Here is a 27423-nt window from a genome sequence, read left to right as displayed (position 1 = left end):
GAGAACAGTGAGCGAAAACGCAGAACAAGCTGGGAATCAAAGTTGAAGAGGAAAGCTCACGGGGAGGAAATGAGCTGCATATAACAATGCAGGGAGAAAAGAAAAATTGGATCCTGGCGCTGCTCAGAAAGAGGAGAATCTGAAGGTAACAGGAAAAGTCACCTCACATCTCTTCCCTGGCCTGGCCCAGGATGGAAAGCATAATGCAAAAGGTAGTGATAAAGGGTTGTAGCGTGCTGATAATGGCATGGAAAGCCAAACAGCTGCGGGTTCAACGTGTCAGCTTCTGTCTCGGATAATCAATAACGATCGTCTCCACCCACAGCCACGGGATGGTGAATAAGGCTCTCCCTCTGTCCCCGCTCGATTTGACATCTCTCCTCGCTCATTGTGTACTCGCACTTTGGAGAAAGTCCCTCATCAGTCACTCTGACTCCTGGGGTAACCCAAGTCACACTCAGCTTGCAGCCCTCTACACCTTCCCACTTTATCAACCTTATTTTGTGGGGACTGCGAGTCCTCCTGAAGTTGTATAATACGTGTCAGTCAGAATAATTCAGGTTGGAAGGGGCCCCTGTAGATGTCTGGTCTAAACCTCTGCCCAAAGCAAAGCCACCTTTGAAGCTGGATCCAACTTCAGAGGCACAGAGGGTTGCTTAGGGCCTTGTCCAGTCCTTTCTGTGCACCTCCAAGATCAGGTACTCCACAACTTGTCAGTCCCCCTGCCTCAGGCCAATGTTGAGCCACCCTCGCTGTGATTTTTTCTGCCCAATATCAAATTGGAATCTCACGTGCTGCGACTTGTGTCCTCTGCCACTTGCCTTTTCACTGTACAGCTCCAAGAGCAGCCCTGGTGAGTATTAATATCTAACAGGACACAATAAAGAGCACTGTAGTCATGAGAAAGCTTTTGAACATCCAGAACTCATCGTAGGTAATACACACACAGATTTTTGATTCCTGAAAAATCCGTCTGATCCAGACAGGCATCGCTGGAGATTTGTTTCCAGGTGAAAGATGGTATTTTAAAACGTGAGGGAACAAGGAAAAACAGCATTTCACATGGCATATTTATTGCAAACAAACAAAAAAGGGCATAGTAAGTTTTGGTACTCACCATCTCTCTCGCAATCTCCACAGCTTCCTGCAGCCCATAGAGCCTGCCACAGACCAGGTAGATCCCATTGGCCCAGAGAATACAACCCTCATGGACCCAAAATTCATTGCTGTCAAGAGGTAGTTCAGGAATTTGTAACTCCAGCTCAGTGCCACCTTCTGAAGTGGGCATAGAGGGTTTTGAGTCCAAAGGAGTCTTTTCACCACCACTGCCACCCTCAGTGGTTGCTTTTTTACAAGAAGCTCCCCTTGAAAGTGACCGAGAGGCTCCGCCACAGTCCTCAGAGCGGTGCCGCCTCTTAAAGCGGGGATGAGCAGCGAGGCTTCTTTGTTCCTTCTGTTGTTGCTGTTCCTCCTCCTCCTCCGTGTCCGTCTTGGAACCATTAGAAGCGCTTTTGTGCCGTACCTTGACCTTGCTCTGCATTTCTGTGGCCCTCTTTGGAGGCGGGTTCTTGGGCAAGGTGGCCGCGTAATCCTGGGGGTAGAAAGGACCAAAGAGGTCGCCCATGTTACGGTAGCTGGCCCATTTGCCACACAGGCAGCACACCAGGTGCCCCAGGACAGAAGACTCTGTCACTACAGGGCCCTGCAGCATGAACGTGGAGGTGGGCAGCACTTTGCTCTCCACGTTGCTGGGAGGGGGCGTCGAAGACCTCTGTCCTTTCCGGCCTCTCACCAGTTTGTTCTGCTCCTCTTCCTCCGCGTTAATGATTGTGCACACAGCGCCTAACTCACACTTGTTCACCACGTGGATGTAAGGGAAAAAGGACTTATTCTTGGAGTCGGTTTTATCTACAGACTGCGTGGCGTATTTAAGCTTGATCTCCGGTTCTTGAGGCTCCACGATGGGAGCAGCCCGCCTGGGCTTCCGTTTGCGCGGCTGCGCTGCGGGTTTTCGCCTCTCCCTCCTCTGCCTCTTGGGTTTTGGCTCGCCACCACCGGCCCCTTCTGCGGGCTGCGGGGGCGCAGGGGGGGGCGGCGGGGGCGGCGGCAGTTGTTGCTGCTGCTGCTGCTGTTGTTGCTGCTGCTGCTGTTGCTGCTGCTTCTTCTGCTTGTTCACGCTCCCGATCGGCCTCCCCTTTTTCTTTCCGGAGGGGAAATATCCCTTTGGAGGGAAGCCGTCTGGCTTGGGCGAAATGTTTGTCACGTCTCCGTCTTTTTCCTCAGCCTTTGGGTTTGGTTCAGAAGCGAACGCGCCGGAAGGGGGGATTGTTTTTGAGTCCGGGAAGGCCAGAGCCCCAGCTCCGCTCACAGATCCATCCGACCTTCCCTGACCGCCTGACTTCTGAGACGGTGGCGCTGCCGCACCGGACCCTGCTCCCTCTTTACTACCACTGGCAGTTTCGGGGGTCTCCTTCTTGGTTTTATCATCCTCGTTGCCTTGCCACTCTTCTGAGGACCGTGGGAGAGCTATTTCGCTCGCTGTATCCTGGCTCGCTGAGCCCACTTGATCCGAGAGCATCTCTCCTTTTCTCTTCTCGGCCTCTGGCCCGTGTCCTGCCACGCTCCCTCCTTCGGGCCCGCTCTTCAGGGACAGGATGTCGTCCAGAGTGACGGCGTCTGCCCCGCTCTCAGCGCTGTTGGTGGAAACGCTTCTCCTAATGTTGGGAGACGTGATTTTCTGAACGATAGCTTCCAGTTTTAATCCTCGCCCCTTTCTTGGGGGCAGTATTTTGGTCTTCGCCGGGCTTGTGAGGGAAACAGCAGGGCAATTCCTGCTATCAGGGCTCGGCAGATCCTTGAAGGACTCTCCCTTTCCAACTGGCTTGCCAACATCTTGGCTTTGAGATGAGTGGGCATAGGAATTGTAGGTTTTATCAGCTCCTTCTTTGGACGAAGTCATCATCCGCCCTCTGTCTTCACTGCCACTGTTCTTCAGATCCTGTGGCTGTCGTTTGGTAGGGATAGGCGAGATGAAGGAACGGACTCTCCTCCTCATAATTAAGGGATTTTGAGGAGACTGGTCTTCCTGGCCGGGGAGCCTGAGCATGGCATTACTAGGCTTGGGCAAATCTGAAGATTCCTCTCGCCTATGCCCGTCGCTGTCTTGAGGGCAAAACCTTTTTTGGTTGGCTGCTCCGAGGGGGCCGCTGCTTTTGGCAGGAGAAGTTTGCCGAGAGAGGTCCCACCCAGACTCATGTTGCAGCTTCTGGTTACCGTGCTTCAGGTCAGCGCACTTGCTCTGAGTACTGTCACTCCCCATAACGCAGCGCCCGGGCTCCTGGCTTCCAGCATCGTGGTAAGAGCTGCCCTGAAGGTACATCATTCCGTCCTTGTCGTTTTTCAAGGGACTCCTCACTCTGTCCAGAAACTGCTGTTGTCTGGGGCTCTTCCTCGCTCCCTCCTGCCTGTGCTGAGCCGCAGCAATCACACCCTGAGCAGCGCTGCTCGCCCAATCTTTGTATTCTTCTTGCTGTTGCTGGTATATCTGTCTCTTGTAATGATACTGGGAATTTAAGCCCTGGTTCGGGTCACCGAAAGCGTGAGGCCTGGCATTTGCGTGATACGCTGCGGCCAGAGACGAGCCTTCTGAATTCTGAGGGTAAGCAGAGTGCAAGGAAGCCCTGTTCACTCTTTCAGACAGCGTCATGTGGGGGTTCATGTGGTGCAGATCCGCTCCCGGGCCCCTGCTTCTGCCCGGTGACATTTTCAGCTTATCGGCAAGATCGTGATATTGAGAAGGTGACTTCCCCCTGCTGCTCCCAGTCCTGCCGGGTGCCCGCCTCATCTGCGTCGCCCTGCCCTCCTGCTGAGGAATGTAGTCTGCAGCGGAGTCGGACACCGCAGCTCCAGGGCTAGCATTGCCTCGGAAAGCCTCGTGCTTGATGCCAGCAGGATGACAATGGTCTCCTGTCTTTTTATTATTAAGACTAGCTGAGCTCTTTGACTGTTCAAAATCTTCTTCTTTTATTTGCCCACTGTGAGCTTTCATTTTTGTTTCCATGGATACTAAGCCACCGGGGAGTATTACTGACTGGCTTAGGCCGGGGGCAAGACGTTCGCTCCTTCCACTTCTGGCCTCGGGACCCATGTGCCCCATGGGGTGAGGACCGGGATCCCTGACAAGCTGCCTTAATGGAGATATGTCACAGATCACTGATCTCCGCTCCGAGAGCGCTCCCCCTTCGTGGGCAGAGGACTGAGACTCCACCTCAAACTTCCTAGCAAGAGGGTAATCGGCTAGATTTATCTGTTTCATGTCAGGAGCTGCGCTGCTGGACTTCCTATCCCAGGGGCCCCAGTGAGGGCCTTCCAGGAGAGACCCCATGCTCTTGTTTAAGAGGCCTCTGTTGGCCAATTCATTGGTTTGACTAATTAAGATATTGGGCCTCATGGCTCCCTCCAAACTCCCGGCCATCCCCGAATGTTCTTGTGCGTTCCTAGAATACCTCCTGTCCGGATGATGGTGGTAACCCTGTAGGACCTCCTGCAGGAGGCTGGGAAACTTCTCATTCCGGCCCTTGCGCTCACTGTGCCCGGGAAAATCCCCCTTTTCTTGGCCAGAAGGATACTGCGGAAAGCCGCCGATATTCCTCTGTATGCCTGCCGCTATGTTATCCTTGTAACTGTACCTCAAACTGCCAGGAGATTTGGAAGGTTCTGTTCTGGCAGGAAAGTTTGACCCGACAGCTGCGTGGCCAGGCTGGCTGTTCCCCTCTCCATTGTGGTTAGTGTTATCTCCACTTTTGCTCCCTTTGCTTCCTCCTTGAGCTTCTGGCTGTGGCCCTGCGTGCCCAGACTCTTTTGTACCACCGCTAGCGCTAGCTGGAGCCTGCGTGGCTGCAGAAGCATCATCTTGCGCAGGTTTCTCTTGCCCACCTGACTTTTCTACTCTCCCTGCCATGGCTTCCCGGGAGACAATCACTCCAACTGCCTTTTCGTTCACTTTGGGGGCGTTTTCCACTGCCACTACGGCTTCCTTCCCATCAGGGGAGGCCACGTCTTCCCTAGCTGCAGGGCTGCTGCTGAGTTTTGATGGCTCGTTCTGAGAGCCTTGTGCTGGTGAGGAGTTGGATCTCTCTAAGTTCCCCCCTTTGTAGGTGGTGTCTGAGCTCGTGCTCTGCCCACTCAGCTGTCTCACCCTCTCCCCGTGGTCCTCGGAACTGCTGGAACAGCCCCCGTCGAGGGACTCTGCCAGGGGAGACTTGAGCTGCTCCTCTGCCTGGGAGGAGCCCTCCGAGTTTGTGCAGCTATCGGCCTTCTTTGAAGAGGATGACCTTTTGGAACTTTTTTTCTGAGGCGCCAAGGCATCCGAAAGCAACATGTGCTGGACTGTGTTGGGCAGGTTGGCCACTTGAGAACTCAGAGCGCTCAGGCTGCTCAGCCCGGGATCTGTGAGCCTTTTTTCCTGCAGTCCTTCCAGCCCAAACCCCTTGAATCCCCCTGCGTGAGCGTTGGGGCTCGGCATCATGGATGGCGTAGGACTCAGCTGAGGCATCATCTGCAGGATTCGGTTTCTGGAGCCCATGGACATGTTGCCTTGCCCGCACTGGAGATTTTCTCCACCCGGCATGAGAGGAGAAGGGGTGGAGCTGCAGCTAGGGGACTGAACCACCGACGCAGCAGGAGACGGGTTCGAGATCGGACTGAAGTTCTGGTGGAACTGCATGGGTGACCTTACAGGAACTTCGGTTTGGCTGTACTGCCCCACCTGGCTTTGGAGAGAGAGCTTGGAGGCAGCGTTTGAGTACTGCATCACGTGCTGAGGCGGGTGCTGCTGCTGCTGCCCCTGCTGCCCGCCCTGGGGCAGCTTAGACTGCTCGAAGCCTTTCATGGGTTGAGTCTGAAAGCTGTAGTTGGACTGGCTCCCGTACGCCTGCGCGTTGGAGCCCACGGCGTGGCCCTCGTACTGCGACCCAGAGTTCACGCTGTAGCTCCCATCGTAATTCTGTCCCGACTGGCCGAAACGCTGCGGGGAGGGGAAAGAGGAGGAGGAGGAGGACGAAGGCGGCTGGTAGTGTTGGCCGAACTGACCCACCCGTAACTGGTAGCCAGAAGCAGAGGAAGGCAGGGTAGACGGACGCTGCATCGGCTGCAGGTGCGAGGTGCTAGAGGCAGACTGGCTGGAGGCCTGGGGCAAGGGCTGATGAGACTGGTAGATCTGCTGCCTCAGCTGCTGCACCTGCTGCTGCTGACTGGAAGCCTGCTGCTGATACTGGGCGCTGCCCGGAGAGAAAGGACCCGTGTAGTCCTGCTGATAGTGGGATACGCCCCCCAGGCTCGAATGCTGTGTTTGGAACTGGCCCACGTGTCCCTCGCCCCCGTACTGACTCCCGAAGCTGCTCCCCTGGGGGGGCCCGTAGCTCTGCACCGGCCCAGAAGGCCTGCGCTGGGGCGGCTGCTGCCCTCCTGACGCCACCGGATCTTTGTTGGCAGCCATGTAGTAAAACTCTCCTGCTTCTTTTCTGAAACCTTGGTAGCTCTGGTGGCCGGAGCTCTCACCAGGCATCGCTGTCGAGGCTCCTGCTGCTCCACGACGTCCACTGCCGGCGCCTCCTCCGAAGCTCTGGAACATCTGGGCCTGCTGGCGGGGGCTGAACTCTTCCAGGCGGGAGGAACCGTGCACGTCCTGCGGGTAGCTCTGCTGGTTTCCGTGGTAACTACTTTGCTCCCGAAAGGACTGCATGCTGTTCAGCAGCAGAGCGACAGCTCGAAAGCCCTCCTAAAGGGGGGAGAAAAAGAAAGAAAAAAAAAGGTATAGCATCCGCATCTCCCAGTCACGTCAACAGCGCTGCTCAATTTCAGTTCCATCCCCTCCGCTCGCGCCTTTCGGTCATTCTGGGGAGCAAAAGGAGGCACCACTTCCCACGAAAACGCACGTTTGTAGCCTGCCGCCAGCTGGAGCACGCTTTCAGCATGAGTATTTCCCTGCAGTCGGTCACTAACGGGGGCTGTTTACACGCGGAGACAAACTTCCAGCAGCACTCTGCTCAGCCAAGGAGGAGAGCGGTGCTCATCCCCCAGCCACGCTCTATGACTAATGCTGGGAGTAATCAACTGCTTTGCTCCCATGTGGAAAGATTTAACACTAAGAATCAGGCAACAGTCTCAAACCACCCTTGGAACCATTTCCAAAGGCCTACCCTTCGCTCACAGAGCTCGGTTACGCTCGAGATAGAGCTGATAGAGCTCCAACCAAGATATTCCAGGGAAAAGGGTCTATGGGAAGCTGTGGAAAAACTGGCACCAGCACACTCAAAGACTCCTCTGGTGAGGCTTGTAGGTGAAAACCAAAGCAAGACAACAAATATCCTCCCCCTCCCCCAACAGCTGCTTTGTTTTAAAAGATGGGAAGTCAGAACCAGCCCACTCTGCTTGATCAAAGGTGTCCCCAACTTCATCCTCAGGACTTCAGTACAATAAATAAAAACCACGACCTAACAAGTGATAAAAGCACGTTGTTCCTGAGCGACCTCCCAGCCTTCCCTTCCTGAAAACAACCTGGATAAATCCACCTGGAGAGACTACCTTCTTTAAGTAAACGCTAAGACAACACGCACTTTTCCAGGAGACCCAACCCTAGCTCCTCAGGTGGGAAGCTTGCTAGGATGCTTGCCTCCATTGTACCTTCTCTTTCAGTCATGTTTTGTGCTTGTCACTGCCAACCCAACACACTCAGAAGTAAAGCCTGGTTCTGCATTTGAAGTTTTGTTCAAGCAGAATATTGCTGAAGAGCTCCAGGAAAACAGGCACACAAAGAAGATACAGGCTGTGTGTGGCACCGTGCCCTTTTCCCATAGGCCTCCCAGGATTTCACTGTTAAGATGCATCTTATATGGAAGCATCCAGCTCCACTGCTGGGGAGTTTGCGAAGGGCAACCTGGTTATATTTGGGTTTCTACTTACTCGTGTGCACAGGCTATGGAACATGCAAACACCCAGACCTCCTCAAAACAGAGTTTGGGTTTTTTTCTGGGAAAGCTCACTGCTCTGAATTATTTCCCTTTTTTTTTTTTCTTGGGGCCGGAGGGGGTCAGTTTGAAGCTCCTGCCCCCAAAGCTGTGAGAGCTAATTCAGGCTTCTTTCTCCCCTTTTGTATAACCAGCTCTTACGGCGAGCAATCAGCCAAAATAAAAGCAGGGAAGAAAACCTCCACAGAAATAGAAGGAAGTTATCAAACCGAAGGTTAGAGAACGGCTACTGTAAGCGGCAGATGTTAGAAAACAGCTCCTCCAGATAAGCAGCTTGGGGCTCTGCCATCAGCAGCACTCCCGTAGTACGGAGCCTGAGCGCAGCCCCCAGCGCTCACGTGCTCTGCATCCTCTTCTCGTAACAGCAACATTGCCACCCCCAGCACAGGCTCCCACAGAATCTCACGCTAGTTTTTTAATGCGACTTCAGCAACGCTTCCTTTGCATAGCCCAAACAAGGTCTCGGGCAGCTTCTTTTGCATTGCATCATGCAAAAGCTTTCATCTTTGATTAAATTCATTCTTCTACAATAACGCTAACAAGGGCTGGGAAACCACCAGCATACCAATGTTAACGGCGCTAGGAAGCCTCCTGAGAACTTCCTCACTACTCAAGAAGTACAATTTTAATTACTTTATGGAAAGGCATCAGCACAGGATCCCGTACACTAATTTAACAACAGCGATCCAGCAAGGATCAACCTGAGGCACAGAAGTGCACCCTCCATAATCTCACACTATCATAGCATGGGGTATTTATTTAGTTCAGAAGATGCAAAACTCAGAACAGTGACAATATATTTATGTATCTTTAATCTTGGCTTCTTATCCTGACAAATAAATACAAATTTTTGGTCAGGTGAGCTTACAGTGCTGGTGCCCTAAGCAAATGCTCTGTTTTCCATTCTTCTTCTTCAGCACAACGCTTCTGTTGCATATCTCACAAGGAACTTAAGTAACACAACCAGCAGAATAGCAGCCAGAAAAAAGGCATTTCATTAATAACAGGAATAAAAAAAAGATAGGAGGTGCTTCACTCCCTTACATCACTGGTAACTTAAGACCTATAGCACATTTCCTGTCATTACCGTGCTATAAATACAGGACTATTACAATTACTATTGTAATAATCTTTCTTAATAACAACAGCACAGCAAAGTGCTCGGATCTAAGTGCTGTCTTCGTAGCAAAACCACCAAGGATAAGTCCATAGGCAAGCTCCGTCAATAAGATCCATTCAGACAGATGAAGAGGCCTTCAAAGCCTACCTAGATCCACAGGAAAATATATATATATACCTTTATTTGATTAAAACTTTGCCAGCAGCAGTAACAGAGACCATTTTCAGCTGGTAGAGACTCCTCCACACGCAGAACTCCACAGAATGATGCACCAGCTGCTGACTGAAGGCTGTACCAGTCAGAGTCTGGCACGGTGGCACACCTCCGTAATTTCATCCCCAGCAGAAGGGTGAAGCCCCACCTTCAGAAAGCACTCCACCGACAGCCACAAATTGCACGCATTTACAGCATCGACCAACACACAACAAAAACATCCAAAGCTGCCTGCCTTTACTCACGGGGAAGAGAAGGTTCTGGCACAGCTTTCGCTACTCCAGCATCACACCTACCCTCTCACCGCAGGTGCGCGCAGCTCACCAAAGCCTCGTAATTCTCCTCCAGTATTTATAGCCTGTAGCTTCACAGCCATCCAAGCAGATCCATCCAGAAACTACAGGCTACATTCGCTAGGCTAAGCTGTTTCACTCTGCTCCGATGGTTTTGTTTCTTCCCAAATATCCCGGTAACCAAAATGTTTTGTCTTCAACGTGGTGGGAACGAAGGAACCGTATCACAAGCTCTTGTGGTTGATAAAGAAATAGCCTCCGTTAGGAAACCTGAGTTATGTGGACTGATTTCTAAGCACATCTACAACGCAGATTTTGGTTCTGGTTTAATCATCTGAAACACCTTTGCAGAACAAATTTGTTAATGTGGAAGTTCCCAAAAACATTTTTAAATCCACGTAGATCTTCAAACTTTTTTGTCCCGATTACTGAAGGCTGTATGGATACTGGACAGCTGCCCAGATTTTCCCAAGTCACACCGATGGCAGCACTACAGACAGACAGCTCTAAAATGACTGAGCTAAATGGCAAAATGCTGTGGGGCTATGCTTAATTCTTACTGATGAGCCTATCTATAAAAGAGCAAACCAAACGAGCATCGCCTCATTCCGTAGGAGGTGAGCGAGGTCTTTCTGCTTCGTTAAATTTCCTTTAGCTTTGGGTTGACTCCTGCGACCCATCTGTGCAGAGAAGTCTCAGGAAGCAGCCAAATGCAATGTATTTTCGTTGATCTGTCAAAGACCTCTCATCCTAGCGTGCTGATCAGAAAAGAAAGCGTAGTTACAGACAAGTGACAAGCATTAAGATGCATTTTCCTAGTCCTGAAGTATACGCAAACAACTGTGTGTTGTTTTTAAATGGGACACATCCAGGTTTCTAATTAAAATAAGACTTATTCTCTAAATGCTGTGCAAGTAAGAGAGCATAGAAGCATCTCCACAACCATTTCTAGTCACCACCTGTAGGAACCAGGACAGTTTTTGTCCTTCCTTCCTCACTCCATCTTCTTAAAGTTGCAGACCCTGCCCTCAACCGAAAGTCCCAACTGTTCCAGAACTGCAGCACAAGCACCTCAGCAGCACCATTTGTAACCCCAAACCTCCAGGATCCAAATTAAGCATAAAATAGAATGAAAATAGATGTCCATGTCCTCAGTATCACTTCCACGGTCAAGGCCAAGTTGCTAAGCCTCGTTTCTGCAGGTACTCAGCTATAACCTGCACCCCGAGCAATGGCTAGGAAAAACATTCCCTCGTGCACTGCTTTCAAGATAAGGCAACCCAGCTCCGACACAACCGAGTGAACTGAAGGATCGAACCTAAGGCTACATTTAGCTAATTAACAGACTCAACTTGTTTCTCCTACATTTGGTGCCTTTTTAAAAGAAAAAAGGTAGTTTGAGCTTTCAGCATTAGGTGTGACGTGAAAGTAAAGCGGGGTGGCCAGCACCCCAAGAGGTCAGCAGCTTGTCCGAGCAGTAGCATTCATAGCTCGCATCTTTCAAGAAGTTGTGGTCAGCCTGAGCTGCAAGGCAGATTTTCTTCATACCTTTCTAAGAATCTGTTTCAGATCCTGCTCCATTAACAAGCTATTTTTGTATACAACAAATAAACAGAACAGTCTAACACAGAGAAACTCCCATTGTCTCGTTCACCACTGCACTACTTCGGGAGAAAACTGCAGTCAGACCTGGCTCTAACCAAGGCATCACAACTCATTCTAGCAGAGCAGCTTTACTGCACCACCCCAAGTTTAAGCAGGACACATTTCAGTTTCAGAGAGTAGCAGAAAGTAGAGAGGCAGCTGAAGTATTTACTTCAAGCCATCTTCACAAGCATGTAAAAATGGAAGTTTAAAGCAGAATATTTAATTAGGTTACTGAAAGCTGAATTTTATGTTCTAAGAAGAATCACGATAATGTCTTAAATACACACAAAGGTAGCTATTAGAAATGCTTACGCTGCTAATAAAAACCCAAGTTAGCAGTGTCTTGCCAATCAGTGCCGACACTGGTAAAATAAAAACTGCATTTTGTTCTGCCCAATGCAAATTTAATCAAAAGATTCCCCAAATAAGTTAAAGTTTGGACAACTGGATTCTAGTTTCCATCAGCTCAGAGTCACTACGCCTTCTTTAAAAAAAAAAAAAAAAAAAGTCTGCGGATATTTTTGAAAAGAAAAGTCAGTATATGTAAGTTTAAATCCAAACAATTCAGCAAATGTTTCACACAGAACGGGTGCAGAACAGCTGAGCGTGGCAGAAGGAACGCGGCGAGCTCTGTCAGTCGAGAGAGGGGAATGCTCTGGGGATTATTGCGCTAGATGAGATCTAGAGTCACTTCTTATTTCATCTATTTCCCTAAGTGGCCACCAAGAAAAGGAAAGCTAAGCCTGAGTCACTGCATCTTCCTATCTCACAGGGGAGACGTGAGCAGACATACAAGAACCTGGAGCGTTCAGCCGCTGCACTAAAAGGCACCACATCAACAAACAACGCGAACCAGAACCTTGCAGTGGCTGTTATTTGACTGGGGATTTTTTTCCCCAAAAAACATTTTTCCCCCTTTTTTTTTTTAAACATACCGATAGCACCAGATTAAAATATCTGAACAGATTTTTTTTGCGTTTTGCAAGTCTTCCTTACTCACTGCCTACGTGACCAGAACTGCAAGACTAGCTCCAGTTCAGCCCCGCGCTTTGATGGAAGCGTGCTGTTACATTTATATTCCTAAACATGATGAAAGGAACAACTTGACAAGAAGAACATTTTGTTGTAAGCTAGTATTTAAATCGGGACGCTGTGAAAACATGCATTTCGAGGAATGGAACTGATGATCAAGGTTTAGCAGAATTTTACCTGATTTCATGCATCTGAACTTATTACTACGTTATTGGTTCCCGGTCTAAATTAAGAGCACAGATGCACTTAAACAGCTTCTGAAACCCCACCACCTGACTGCTCAAAGTTATCCAGCTATTTTGTTTGATGGCAAGAAGCTATGCAAGTCAGTCAGGTTGCATTTTATGCCACAGATCCAATGATGATCCCAGTCTCGCACTCAGGGTCCGTTCTCCATGCACCCGATGAGGATGCCTCATCTTCACTTCACGGTGCTCAGGTCGCACGGCAGACCAGGGAACTGAAATGGTCAAGAAATATTTTTGCAAGGGAAAAAAGCCATTTGTGAGCTGACAGTGACCCGCTCACTGTATCGGCCCACAAAGATCTGTGCCAGCAAAACGGACACAGCAGGGACGGCTCAAGTGCCGTGGCTACTGAGTGCACTTGAAATCAGAAGTTGGTGTTTAAAAGGCTCTTCATCTTGACAGTCACGCAAATTGTCATTTTGATGGTGGGTGAAGAATACTGAGCCCCCAGCTCCCTTCGTTCCTCCCAACTGGTTGTACATTCCTAAGGCAATTCGGTAGTGCTCCCCGAAGTTTTGGCCCTTTGTTACTGAGCCACCAGTTCACGGGCAGCTCCTCATCTGCTCTTCGCCACCTCAACGTGCGAGGCAGGACATTCAGCAACAGCACAACAATTCTCACCTCACCTCGCAGGTTCAGAAATTAAGGCAGAGGGAAGGAGAAGTCAATTAACTGCAAGAGGGGAGCAGACAGGAGTGAGCAGGGCTGCCTGTCCCACCTCCCACCTGCATCGCAGAAATGAATCCAGGATTGAAAATATTCAGAACTGTACAGCAGCATTCAGCAAGTATTCAGAACTATACAGCAGTTATAAAAAAAAATCTAGCACGTTATTTTTAATTAACTTTTAATAAATTGTTCATACTAAGTAGCAGCCCTGCCTTTAAAGTCTTAAATGCATTTTCTCTTCAAATTATGACAAGTTGCTAAGATGAATGCAGAGGTCACACATTAAATATTTAAGCAGCAATACGTGTTTTTTCTATTCCAAGCAGTCCACACAATCAAGCCTTTTCATTCTGTTCTACAATGCCCGGTGCAATGAGCCTGTAACTAGGACTCCTGGGAACTCCTCAAGGCAAATGAAGTAAATTAACACGAAATCTCTATCAGTTACGTGCAACTTCATTACAATACAGGTTACACGCTGTATACAAGAATTAAATCCACTGATTAGGATAAATCCGTGGTTGAGGATCACACAACCCGGTTACATCACATGCAAAAGTGACAAAATCAGATAGAGACATAACCTCAATCTACTTAAACATTTCCCATCCCGCTGCAGAAAGGCTGTACTCAGATTTATCTCCTCCAAACTTCTTGCCAATAACCTTTATTCCTTCAAGGTAATACAAGAGATGTAGTTACGCACTGTACCGCTTGCAAGTTTCACTAGCCAGGGCTATCAGTCCTCCTCTCAAGCTGGTACTTTCGTCCCCTGAAGGGACAAAAATTTAGGAGTAATTTGGGCGTGGAAAGCCTGTAAAAGTTCCTGCTATGAAGACCTGACCCTACATTTAAATACATCTGATGCTTACTGACAGAACATGAGGAGGGAATTTTTTTTTTTATTTATTTTATTTTTTCCCAGATTACCCATCTTCTTGAGCCATCCTCGCTGTGGTTTATCCTCACTGTGGTTTGCTGGCACGCCCACCAGGCAGAGGACCAAGAGGAGGCAGCACGCTGTAGTGCTGGAGCAAACAGGGAAGAATTCCTTAGGTGCAGGTTTTTTACACTCCGGTATCGCTAAGCCTTAGCCTAAAGCACCTCAGGTGGCTCACTCTCACCACCTTCCCCGTGGAGTCAATGCAAGTCTTCCAGAAGGTCTCTTTCCATGTCTATTTCATAAGTATTAGGTGATTGAACTCCTAATGCCCCTCAGTCAAATGTCTGAAATTATACAGTATGAACAGGCCATGGTAATCAAGAAACAAGATGTTGCATCCCACTACTTCCACCTGCGGACGCTCAACCCCTGCTCCTAAGCTCTGCTGCCCTAGCCAACGGGGGTGAATGCCAACAGCAGTCAGAGCACACCACACCGAAATTAATTCCTACGAGCATAAGCACTTCACAGCAGCAAGGAAGCTACAGCTGCAGATCTCCCCACAGGCGGGGTGCAAAGCTTTCTCCTCCCCAGCAGACTTCAGGATCACCGCAGTGAAACTGCTGAGCAGCACCTGGAACTGGGGATGGAAACACAATCTCGCAAAGCTGATGGTGTACACGCAGTGGAAGCTTCGTCCGTCTCCTAGCCTACAGCATATATCCTGAAGAAAGCGAATGAATTATAAAGAAGTTAACAGTTGAAGGCAAAGAAGTGAGATGAATTCAGCACGAGAGAAGAACGAATACTTCTATGAATACGAATTAGCAGAGGATAACAAAGATGCTGCACTCCGAGCGTAATTTTTGTAAATGCTAGAGTTCAGGCTTCAAAGTAAGACAGAGGGAGCCGGAGCTGGCCCACTACTCTGCGAATCAGCCCCATCACTCTGTTCTGTCTGGGCCCCTGCAGTCATTCATCCTGTACCTCGGGGAGAACATGGTGGAAAAAACCTGAACCACCACCACCACAGAACGCTACTACTTCTTTCTCCATCCTGCCTCCCCTCAAGAGGCTAAATAAAGCCGGACAATTTCCATAAATCACGCATGATGGGTTACATATAATCACTCCACAATGCTCACGTCGCTGTAGAGGTCTGCTAAAAGAACAGAGAGATGAGATGGCATTTCCTCCCCTGCTTTAAAACATCCAGACATTCAGTGAAAAAAACAGAGGCTGCTACCTTGTTTAAGCTAGAAAGATGAGGATGAAAACTAGCCATTAGCTTTTGCCTTCAGAGTTGCTCTGATTTAATTCTTTACGTCTTGTAACCTAACTGGGCAGAAGGATCTTGCTCCTTGCTGGTTTCAGGCTGGCAACGTACACATGGATCTAGTCAGGGAAATCTTGCGAGTAAACACAGCCTAACGAAGTCTTTATCCAAAGAACCGTGGTTTATAAGCAAGGAAGTTTATTTCTTAACTCCTCTCCTGTCTGCCTTGAGGAACTTCCTGACCTTGTTTCTTACTGAGCTGGGAGATGCGCTTTCCCCACGAGCCTGATCCAAATTCACTGAAGTCAATGCAGCTTTTTCCACCAACTTCAACAAGTTTTTGATTAGGCTGTAGGAGACGCACATAGTTAACCTCTTCACTTCCCCTTGCCTCTTTCAGCAGTGGGTACGAGCAACCAACCCTTCCAAAGCTCCATTACACGTGCACACAACTTTGGCTTTCCACAAATGCCATCTTTCAAACATACAGAAAATTTTAATTCCCCCAAGACAAAAAAAAAAAAAAAAAAGCAGCAGTGAAACAAACAAAACGAACACCCGACAAGTCAAGCTTGTCCATCTTAACTGCACGACACCATCACTCAAACCACCTGCAGTCAACTGAGCAGCTCCCAAGAGAGGAGTTTTGCCTCTGATGACTGGGATACAAGAAGCAGGGGCAGGTGCACGACGCTGAATGGGAAGAGGGGAAAAGAGCAGACAGCAGGACTCCCCAGCCCGTTCCCCAAACTGCACAAACACAATGCTGACTCGAGTCAGCAAGGCAGAGACAGAAATCCAGAAAGCCACACTGCAGCACAGGAGAGTTCCCTGTGCAGGAAAGCAAGGGACATTCCTCCGTTCACATGCAATGGTGTTGAGGGAAGGTGTAAGGATGGCACAGGTGAGTTTTCCTTACACACACAGCACGCAGTGCCACCCCCCTGGGACACAACCCCACTACCACCCTCTGTATCAGGGCTGGGCTCATTTATTTCACTGCCTGTTAAGCATCTATCAAACTTTAAGACCTACCTAAAAGCACATTTTTATGCACAACACATGGGCAGGATGAAGAACACATCTGATAAACGCCATGTTTTGTAAGGAGGCTGAGAGCAGGGAGATGGGAAGCTTCCTCACATCAGGAGGGGCAGAAGGAAACCTTGAAGGACACACCAAAATGCACTGCACGTGACATAATGCTGTTGTGGACAAGGAAAAAATAAAAAAGTCTAGATGAGAAACAGAAGTTAACCTAACACTGATCACCCAGCAGTCGCTGCGTGCTCTGTACTGACAGGAGCCACAGACACTGCTCCCGCTATCCCAGAACTTTTACTCCTAGGAAGCTTTGTTGGACAGATCTCTCGGATGTTCAAGTTTGTTGCCACCTGTACCGCCAGCTCCCCCAGCCCCTAGCAGGGAGCAGTACCTGGTCTGCAGCTCAGTTACAAGCTCCTACCGAGGCAGAGTTCAGAGCACGTGTGCTTTACAGGAAAAGCGATGTGAACAACGCTCCCAGTAATGCCTACGAAAGCTTCTAACCAAGCAGGTCCCTGAGCACTTCCCAGCTAAGCACGGAGCTCTTATCGGAGCTCATCTGAGGGCTCTGTTTACGACTTGAAATTTACTAGCAATTAGATGACTGAGTTCAGACCAGTAAAATCCTCCAAAATAAATCATCATATTCTAGCATGAAATCCAGCCTTTCCATATGCAGTTATTAGGGTGAACAAACACATTCTGTGTGCTTACAAAGAGGAGGAAAAGTCATTTTCCTTGCGTTTTTGTACTTGTTGCATCACAACACGGGCAAGAAATACTGGGTTTCTCAAATTGAGAACAGACCCAAGTCCCAAAGGGACTTCAAACCGGGGCTTTCAGACAGGAACCCTGTTTCTTCCAGTACTATCACCAGCTACAAGCACCAGGGTAAAAATAAGAAGCAGAAAGAGCATTGGGAAAGCCTGCGCATATTCACCGTCACCGGGTCAGCCCAGCACGAGGACGTGAACCGTACTGCAACGTAAACGCCTTGCTGCAGCCAGTTAAAAATCAAAGTCTGACTGCTTGTGCTGCGTTGTCCATAAACTCAGCACAAACTAGTTCAAGAGTTGGTCATTTTTTTTCCTCCAAAGGCAAATAGGCAGCACATTACAGACTGCAGAACATCCTGAACTGACCTTACCCTCCAACGGGGCTCAACAGAATCGGCTTATCATTACAGGTCAGCTTCAACTTTTGAGTCTTTGGTTTTGGCTTCTGTTTTTTTCTTTTCCTTTTTTCTTTTTAAACCAAAAGGAAACCCATGTAAAGGCACAGAGAAGACAATCGCACACGTTTCCAAGTTTCCTCAAACCAACCAACGCACAACTTTGTGGTAAGCAATAGCAGAAAGGCTCAGCTGAAGAGATCAAGGAGTGGCGTAGCAGGACTGTCACTGCAACGTGACACAGATGCACCAGCACGTAACTGGAGGACAGGCACTGGTATTTTCCCATCAGCCAAGACTGATACTGAGATGAGAACCGTAAAGGAGGGGAGCCAGGTCAGAAGAGTAACAGTACCAGTATTAAGAAAGAGAAATTGATAAGAACAGAACCGTATATTAGGATCCTATTCCCAGGAGTGAAACACAACGGTCTCTCCTGCATTATTTGAGAACTTACAACTCTGTTTACGTTGTATTTGTGTCCTCAGCAGTACTATTTTTTCTATTCAAGGTTTTCTACACAGCACATCAACATTATTAGAAGTAAAACTACTAGACACTATCTTCAGTTTTCATTTTAGAAGCCCAAAAGCTAAACAAGCAAATAATTTGCTTATTTATTTTGAGAAAGATCACCAGAAAGGGTCATAAAAGCCATTTTTGCTCCCTGATTTTAGTTACTGGAAAAGGGAAGAGGTGGCTGGTCTCAGCCCCGTCACTATCAGCAGATAAGCCACAGGACACTCCACCAACTGATACTGATAGCTGGCTCTTCAGAAACTTACGTTGCTGAACACAATCCTTCCTGTCTCAGAGGCTCATCACAACGTTAATTAACACCAATCCTCACCCAGCCAGGTAAGGTACGCACTGAAGCCTGAGAAGTTAGCACTGCCAAAAACATTCCTGAATCTTTGGAATTTGTAAGAACTCCGGTTCCAAAAACATTGGTCTTAATACCCTCTGCAAGTATAAAATATAATTGAACAGGTTATGAAAAAAATTATAAATGTATGCTTTAATTAAAAAGCTACCCCACCCAAACGGGGATCTGGCATACCCTGTGCAAAAAGCAAGATATGCCTAAGCCAGCTATAAACTCCTAAATACACCCTTACCTCAAATTATAGGGGAGCCAAGCAAACAGCATGGAAATTATTCAGCTTTATTACAACTTATGCCCTCATTCCAGATCGCAACGTGCCAAGCTGGTGGAGTAGCAGCAGGAATTGTGCAGCACAATTCCTACGAAGCGACCCTTCTAAGAAGAGCAACTATTGTCATTTTGCTGTGCTTCACGGGTGGTTTAGTTAAACATGACCTAAAAAGGAAGGCAGAAGAGGGTTTATGCAGTGATTTGCTTTTTAATATTGTACTAAGAACCCAAATGGACTTTGTGGCACACGTTTCCACGATGGAAAGAGGGAGAAAGTAACCCCAAAGCCTGCACATTCCAGTCATTTTCCTATAGACTTTATACCTCTAACAATCACATACAGAGCAGCATTAAGAATGTTTTCACTTACACTGTTTAAGCTTTTAAGTTTAATCCAAGTATCCTTTACAACGTAAGAACGCTTAATCTCTCTCCACTTCTTCAGCCAAAGGTTAAAGAAACTTCTGACAATAAAGAGCTCCCCTCTCAAGTAACACGCGAGCGAGTTTTCTGTTTGATTTGAGTAACCTTCAGTTCTTACTTATGCATTACAGAAACAGATTTACTGCTTTCATAAGAATTCACCTCAGGCCTTCTTTACAAAGCATTAATAACTAAGAAAAGCGCCCCTCTCCCTTCCCCCCCCCCCCCAGTCTGACCTCCTGTTAAAGACACTCAACCAAGCGCTTTCATACCGAAAACCATCTTTAACCTGCCCCAGGCTGGAAAGGTACATTAAAGTACACATCTCAGGAGAAAAAAGGAAAAAAAAAAAAAAAACAGGTTTCATAATTCCCAAAGCCTCTGAAATCTGATTTAGAGATCAAAGCCCAAACTATGTCAAAACACATACTATTCCACTCAAAAGGATGCTAACAAATTTAAAGCTAAGTAGTCTAGAGAATACCAAACTTGCAAGAAGGCCCAAAAACCTCCCCTAGAGATTTAAGCGCATTAATACAAAGCCCCAGAGCTATCAGTCTGTCTGAGGTTATTCCCAAAACCATAAGCAATAAAAATGTACAGTGGCAAGTCATATTTTTGACATAAAAGGTGTTGTCATCCTCCCACTCAGAAAGAGTAGTACCTTACTTGCTAATTTAACCAGGAGAAAGTTAAGAAAATACAAAAATATGCATTCCACATGCCAGCAATTTACAGGTGTGGACAAATAGCATTCTCTTCTCCCTGTACTATTAACGAAGTTTATGAAGATAAAGAGGCCTGATAAATCTGCTTTTCCCCTTTCTTTTTGGTAGTTACACTTTCTGCAGTGTTTTAATGCAGCTGGCTTTTTATATGTGAGCTGAACCTAATGCAGAGACAGACTTAAAAACAATACAGCTTCATACAACTTGAGACAGAGGAAACAAATGCACGTTTTGTAGGGTGGCACACAGAAGAAAAAAAGCTTTCAGTCAACTGGAAACTCAAAACACTTAATATTGTTGTGTGTAACACGTACACTTCACCAAGTGGACACCTCTTCCTGAACTGAATTCAGTGAATATGCTGCATCTGTAACGCGAAGGCTGCTGCACGTCCATCATCCATCTGCTCCAGGGAAGCAGACAGGTTGAGCAAAGCCAGGCTAAAGGTGCGCCAACTGCTGCACGCACAGCTACTGATCGGGAAGCACGCTGGAAAGCGAGGACTCCTCCGAATTATCCGTGGAATCAACAGATGGCAACAGCTACTGCAGACATGAATAGCTTTCAAAACACTAACCTAAACATAGAAAGCTCAGAAACGGATCCCCGATCCCCTCGCAGGCATTTCGTTGTCTTTTCCCCTCCTGTTTCAAAGGCGGAGAAGAGAAAGGGAAGGGTATGGGAAGCAAAGCTGGGATCGAAGCAGGCTGCCTGCCCCTCTAACAGAGGTGTAGCTGTGCTAAGAGCCGTGGCACCGTGGCAGCGCACCCAGAACCGAAGGATCCTGGCAGAGCCGAGCCCCCCCGTGCAGGCAGGCGCTTGCTGACCCGCACAGCGCCGTCAGCCCGGTTTCCCCAACTTCCAACTAAGCACCGGAGCCCGGTGCCGCCTTACATAACTTCCCTCATCCCCCCGGGGCTGGGGGCAAGCAGCTCCCGGCAGCACCGCCAGCGGCCCGGCCGCGCTCCGCCTGCGGCCGCCAGGTCAACCCGGCCGAGCGGCCGGGCTCGGGAGGGCGCCGGGGGCAGGCCCAGGGCCGCCGGCTCCCTACGGGAATCAAGGGGGGGATAAGGGGGGGGGAAGCGCTGCGGGGGCACCTCCCGGCTCCGGGGGTCGGCTGCCGGGGCCCGGCCCTTACCTGCGGCCCCCCCCACCCCGTGCCGCGGGAGGCGGGCGCGGGGCGGGGGCGCTCAGCGGCGGGGCCCGGCTGGGGGCCGGGGGGGGCCCGGCGGCGGCGGCGGCGGCGGCAGCGGGGGGCTGGCGGGATGCATCCTGGCCGCGCGCGCGCGCACGCACGCGCACGCAGGAAATAACACGGGGTCACCTGACCCCCGCCCAGCCAATGGCGGCGGCCGCTCGGCGCCAGCGGGAACGGCGCGCGAGGCGGCGGGTCCCGGCCGGGCGGAGGGAGGGGGGGAGAGGGGAGGGGGGGGCGGCGCGTGCGCGCGCACGCGGCGGCAGCGGCGGGAGGGACCCTCCCCTCCCCTCCCCTCCCCCGCCCCCCAGGGACCTCCCCAAGATGGAGGCCGCGGGCGGGCGGCGCGCGGGGCCGCTCCCGCTGCGGAGCCGCCTCAGCAGCGCGGTAACGGCTTGGAACAACGGCCCCAGCAACCCCCCGCTGCTCCGGGCTCTGAATGTGGGGCTGGGGGCGTCCGGGGACCGGCAGCGTGTGGGGCTGCCACACGCCCCTCACGGGCAGCCCGGGGCTCGCCACACGCAGCCGTCCCTCTGGGGCTGGGGGGCCGCGATAAGAGCCGTAATGGGGCGGGGGAGCCCGATAACGGGTTTGTGAGGTGATTCCCCGTGAGCTGTTGTCTGATCCCGAAGGGAAATGTCAACTGAGGTCAGGCCTTTCTGTGGGTTTGTAAGGCAGGAGTGCTCCGAGGGCGATACCTGAAGTTAAACTCAAATGTACCTCAAGGTAAAACCCTTTAGTTAAATGTACCTCAAGGTAAAACCCTTTACTATACGGAAATACACGAAAACATGGCTTATTTATACGTGTGCCTGGTGTATCCAGGTATTTCTCACCTCACACACAAAATGAAGTTGCAGCATGAACAGAAAAAGTTCTGCTCAAAAAAATGCTACAGAACTGTAAGAGAGCTGGCCATCAAGTCAAACATTTCTCCAAGGCATAAAAGTAAGTGAATTTGCATCCTTAAATACCCGAATCTCTGTCTGCTTCGCCACAGCACTTCCCATCTCTGCTACTGACTAACAGGTGGTGTAAAGGAAGCACAAGAGGAGTCAGAGGAGTCAGGCTTTAAAATACTCAAAACATCAACGTATTAGAAGGATAAGCCAAAGTTGTTTAAGAAAAAAAATATATATAATATAAAAAAAATATATATATATAAATACAGGCAAATTCCACGCCATCGTCAGCTGCTACACTACAGCAGGCATCCCTGGTAACCTACAGCATCACCTGAAGTCTCAAATGAAAACAAAAGAACCCAAATATATTAATTAAGTACCACGTGAGCGCAGATGCCATCTACTTTGTTGCTTTTGAAGTGATGTATTGGGCCTTAAGATACAACCCCACTGAGCATAATGGAGAATTTAATTCTCTCAGAACCTAATTTTTGGCTGTCTGCAGACTCCGGAAGAAAAACCACCGTCATTAGTATACCTTGTTCACATCGCCAGTTTTTTCCTTGCCACTGAATGCTTCGCTTTCTTTCCAGAAGAAAGAAACTCAGCCTTCTGACTTACCCATTCAGTGACAACTACTCGACGATGATCAGTTACAGAAAATATTGTTATAAATAAAACATCGTTAGGACTAACAGAGAAAGTAATCCCGTTATGCTCCCGTTGGGCTCTGATCCCGCAGATGGGTGACCAGGGCTGATACCCAGCATCCACACAAGCAGTTCTAGTTCAGCATGAAGCCATCAGTAGTAGCCACACGCGCCTAAAGCTTAAAGGATTTAAGGCCAAAATTGGTCACTTACCAAAATAAACCCTTAAATGACCAATTTTAATATCAATGGAACAAACTAAACAGATTTGCAGGTAAATTTCCAGCAAATACATTCCGTAACCTGTGAGTAAGTCCTATAAATTGTTCAGATGCACCGCTCGACCCTCATAAGAAAGACTGAAGTGCCTGCTTTTTGTGGAAGGAAACCAGCTCAGCCCACCAGCACAAAACCCTCCCAAGCCCTACCTGTGTCCCCTTAGACACCTTTTCCTCCCACCTAACCAAAGTGCTTGCACAAGAACAAGACAGAGACGGGAAAGAAAATAGCCTTGAGACTTGAAACCCTCCCTTAGGAAGGATGGGAGGTTCTGGGTGAAACTGAGCCCCATAAACAGCCCTTGGGGTTAGAGTCACTGTTCCTACATGTGCTGCTGTCGTCGCACATATGGAAACAGTGCTGCCTCTCAGCAGACACAAGCTCTGCCGGTGGCAAAAGCAAACCTTTTTTTCCTTTCGTGCCTCAATGTAAGGCTTACCTTGAACATCTTTTCCCCTCTCCCACAGATCCCTGAGAAAAATCTCCCTCTGACCCTGAGAGGACTGACAAATGGAGATGGAGAGTCTCCTTCTGTCTTTGAGGTCACCACTTCTGATCTAGCCATAATTCAGTGATTGCTCAGTTGCTATGGCTCTGCAGGAGCATACATCAGCAGCCTGGGGGGGGGGAAAGGAAGGAGTGCCCGGTTCCTGACCTCCACCACACCTCATCTCCACCCCCCTGGGCTCCCTCTGCCTGAGCGGGAGGAGGACTGCCGGGGATGCAGCCTGCGGGACCGAGAACAAGTCTGTGGGTAGCAGATGCTGGGAAGGCTCGGGGCGCCCCAGCGTTTGTTAGCCCAAAGAGGATGTCTGAACGCAGCTGGTGGGGTCCTCCGAGAGATTTCCTCTCCTTTATAAAAGGTTTCATTGCCGATGAAAAGCACTGAGCCAGCGGCACCAGAAGGCTGAAGGCTCCAGAGCCAGGCAGGCAGATTTCTCACAGGCGCGAAAACCGTCCCCTCCAAGCCCTGCCCTCATCCTAATCCTTCCCCCGCTGCACAGCTCCGTGTCACGCACAGGCTCGCCGCTGCACTTTCACAGCTTTCATCTCCAGGCACTTAGATGCTCGGGGAATGGGCATTAGAGACTAGCTCGAAGACAGATGATACAAAAGATGACAGCGAGATCAGGCACCTACAGGTCACGCAGCCAGGGACTGAAACTGATGCTCACGGTGGGACAGCTAAGTCTCGAAGCAAGTGTAAAGCAAGGGCAGCGAGCCTGTTTCTCTTCCTCCAAGAAAGACATCAGCATGGCTGCATTCATTACCGTTCCCTGCCTCTCTTCCCATCTAGCCCCAGGATTCCCCACACCTTCCTCCTATTTCTTTTACGCTTACTTCAGATAAAAAGCGTCACGCCTGACCCTGGGCAAGGGAGAAGCAGCATCAGACGTCTCCAGAGGAACTGCCGCAAAGACAGGGAGGGCTCTCCTCATTAATTCACCGGCACTGAACTTTCCCCCTAAGACAGCCACAGGAGCTGAGCACTTGCTGGAAAGCATTTTGGAAGGACGTGGCTTCTCAGCCCACCTTGGGTGCATCGCTTGGACGTGGCTCTCCTCCAGGCACCAGAAGCACCTCCACAAGCCCCGGTGCTACGTCCCAGAGCCAAATTCCTGCAGCAGAACAACAACTGGATGGAAGGACTTTGGAGCTTCTCAAAGGAAGAAAAACGAGAAAGCAGCTGAAGGCAGGCAGCGTGAATCATAGCAGGAAAAAAATTAAATCGCCCATAGAGGAGACAATTCTGCTCTATCTTTTAATGCCACAACACTTCTGGCCTCTCATCTTCCCGTTACAAGGAGCTGATTCATGAAAATAGGATCTTTGTACCTTAAGACCTGCTCAGCTTCTTCTGCTTATTCCTTTTACCTCCTGCCAAAAAGCTGCTCCTGGCAGAATCAGAATTAGTTGCTGTGAAAGTGATTGTGATGTTGCAGACAAAAGAATCCGAGTCCGGTAAAAAGGCTAGGAACAACAGAAGCTGAACTTTTGAGGAAAAAAGGATCGCATTTCCATGCTGATGTCCAAAGCAATAAAGGTGGAAATTAAAATAGAAAGCCACACAAATATGATTCTCTGGCAAGACTGTCTCCAACAAGGCAGAAAAGGCCATCAATAAATCTTCATTATCTGAATTGCTAAACATATCTAAATAAAAGGAGAAATTCAAATATTAGAAGGACTCATCTTTTACAATGGCCTTGCATAAAACCAACTCTGCCTTGCCAGAACATGTTTTACAGAAAAGGATTTTTTTTCGTTCCTTTTAATTCTGCTGGCCTTTCACAGAGGTTTCATTTGTTGGTTTTCTTTCCGCCTACAGGGAAGTGGGAATTTCCAGGCTTGACAAGCTTAAATCCCCATGACATGCAGTCCCAAATTTTAGAGGCAGCTAAGATTTTGATTCTTACTTCACTCCCTGTTGGTTTCCTCCCTGATGCACGCAGTGGCTGTTTTGAATCTCAGCTGTTCCAGCCGGAAAAAAAAAAAGAAAGGTCCCTGAAGGAGCAGCGTTAGTCTTGCAGGCACCTTGCTGCTATCGTACTACAGACACCAGGCGCGTCACTCAGCGCAGCAGCAGAGAGAGGCAAAAGCAGAGCACATCAGGCTAGACCAGCACCAAGGTCTTCTACGCCCATCTGCTGAGAAGGCTGCATTTATTTTCCATAGCGGTAGTCTTAGGGTCCACTTAAGATATACATTACGTGAAATCTCATTATCTTCTTGGCGCAGAAACCGAATTATATCTTTTTTTCTGTCACGTGTGGTGATGTTTTCTGGTCCCGATTCATCAGAGACATTGGTTTATTAAAAATATTTTAGCGGTTTCACCACTGTTTACTTATATATCTCGTATTGCTAACAAAACATGGGGAAAAAAAACACTTCAAACACAACCGCTTTAATTACTTTGTATCTTGAGACCCATAAAAGTACATACAATGCTCAAAAGCCCTAATTCTAAATTTCAGAAGACATTAATTTCTTATTTTAGTGCTCTGTATTATGTTAACAACATGCTCAATCCAAAGAAGGGTAGGGCACTTGCGAACGTACAGAACTTATGGCTTCCAACACAGCATCTTCAAGTATTTAGGAGCACTGCCTGCACTTTTGGGGTACGGGAAAGAAGCATATATTCATGCTCATACCCCAAGCGATGATGATGTTTTAAAAGCTACCAGGTAACAGAAGAAACGGACCCAGGTTAAGAAAATTAGCTTTTAATTTTGTGAAGTCTGTAGGGATCTATCTTAGAGGGTCCAAGCGATGGGAACACCTCGTAGAATCTCACGCAGTTTCTATTTCAGGATGCTGGGGACCCTTCCAGTTGCCTCCTAAAGGTCAGATTTAGGTTGATACTAACAAAACCTCCGCTTATGTGTCGGGGCTGTCATCATCCCTCTTGAAGAGACCACCTCTTGCGGCTCGTAACCCTACTGGCACCACTTCTTAGGGCACCACCGGTGAGCACAGGAGCAGGGAGAGAAGACTCAGCAAGCACGATGCATGTCTCTCTATCAACTCTAAGAGCCTCCGTCGTGTTTACCTAATTTCAGAAATAGCCCAAACCCACAAACTAGATTAAAGATACCCCAACACAAACACTTTCACACAACGAGTGCTCCGGAGGGCTGCGGTGGGGCCCGCAGTAACCCTGGCTGAACCCAGGTCTAACCAAGAGATGCTGTTTCGATTAGAGGAGCAAAACTGGTGAAATTTCACCTCCCCTGGGGTAGCAGCCTACAGTTCAGGAGTCCCCCCGTTGCAGCCACGCAGGGTGAGCGAAGGGACGACTTCCCTTCTCCGAAAGCAGCGGCGCTTCCCACTCCTGCAGCATGATTCATTCCCCAGGCTGCAGATCAAGGTGCCAGCTTACTCCTAGCGCTGATGAGAAAGGGTAGTCACCCTGTTTGTAATCAGCCAGCATTATCTCGGCTCCAGAAACAGTAAGTCAGCAGCTAGCCTTAGGTGGTAAGTAGGGGGTTTCCTTAGCAGTTCTCTTCATTGAGATTGAGAAGTTGTTTTTTTTGGAAGAAAAAAAAAAAAGTAAAAAAAAAAAAAAAAAAAAAAAAAAAGTGGTGGTTACAGGAAAGGGAATATCTTAACAGAAAGGGGGAACCAATTAACACTTGCAGCTTGTTCCCCTTCCCCAGTGCCTGGAAAGTCTGCTCTGACACAAGCATCTCCAGCCCAGGGCTTATTTGAGAGACCCTTGCACATCCTCGCTGATTACTTCCCCTACTCAGGGAGACAGACTGTCCTTTACCCTAAATGCTTTTATCCTCTTGATGAGGTCTCTTACCCAGCTGGATCCTGCCTCACTTCTCCCACTGCAATCTCTGAGCCTGAGAGAAGACACCTGGGGACCTTTCACTTTGCTTAGGAAAGAGATTTAATCCTTTCACATCCTGGCATGGGGTTGAAGCGATGCACTCCTCCCCCTCCCTGAACACC

General features: G+C 48.9%; 1 protein-coding gene across 7 annotated transcripts in view; it reads right to left on the bottom strand.

The window, feature by feature from the left end:
• TCF20 (transcription factor 20) overlaps nucleotides 1-27423 on the bottom strand; it is a 112549-nt gene that overhangs the window by 34341 nt on the left and 50785 nt on the right. For 4 of the 7 annotated variants that reach the window (XM_084523293.1, XM_084523297.1, XM_084523298.1 and 1 more), the window contains exons 1-2: nucleotides 21069-21228; nucleotides 1118-6778 (exon numbers count right to left, since the gene is read on the bottom strand). In XM_084523293.1, coding sequence (XP_084379419.1) covers nucleotides 1118-6742 — 5625 coding nt within the window. In that variant the 5' untranslated portion in view covers nucleotides 6743-6778; nucleotides 21069-21228. Of the gene's footprint in view, nucleotides 1-1117; nucleotides 6779-21068; nucleotides 21229-27423 lie in introns of those variants that run through there. The other 3 variants (XM_084523294.1, XM_084523296.1, XM_084523295.1) reach the window with 1 other exon arrangement.

The sequence above is a fragment of the Aythya ferina genome (assembly GCF_964211825.1).
Source record: "Aythya ferina genome assembly, chromosome: 1".
Classification (NCBI taxonomy): Eukaryota; Metazoa; Chordata; class Aves; order Anseriformes; family Anatidae; genus Aythya; species Aythya ferina.
Note: the sequence above shows the minus strand (reverse complement) of the source record. Positions and strands in the feature narration are given on the sequence as shown.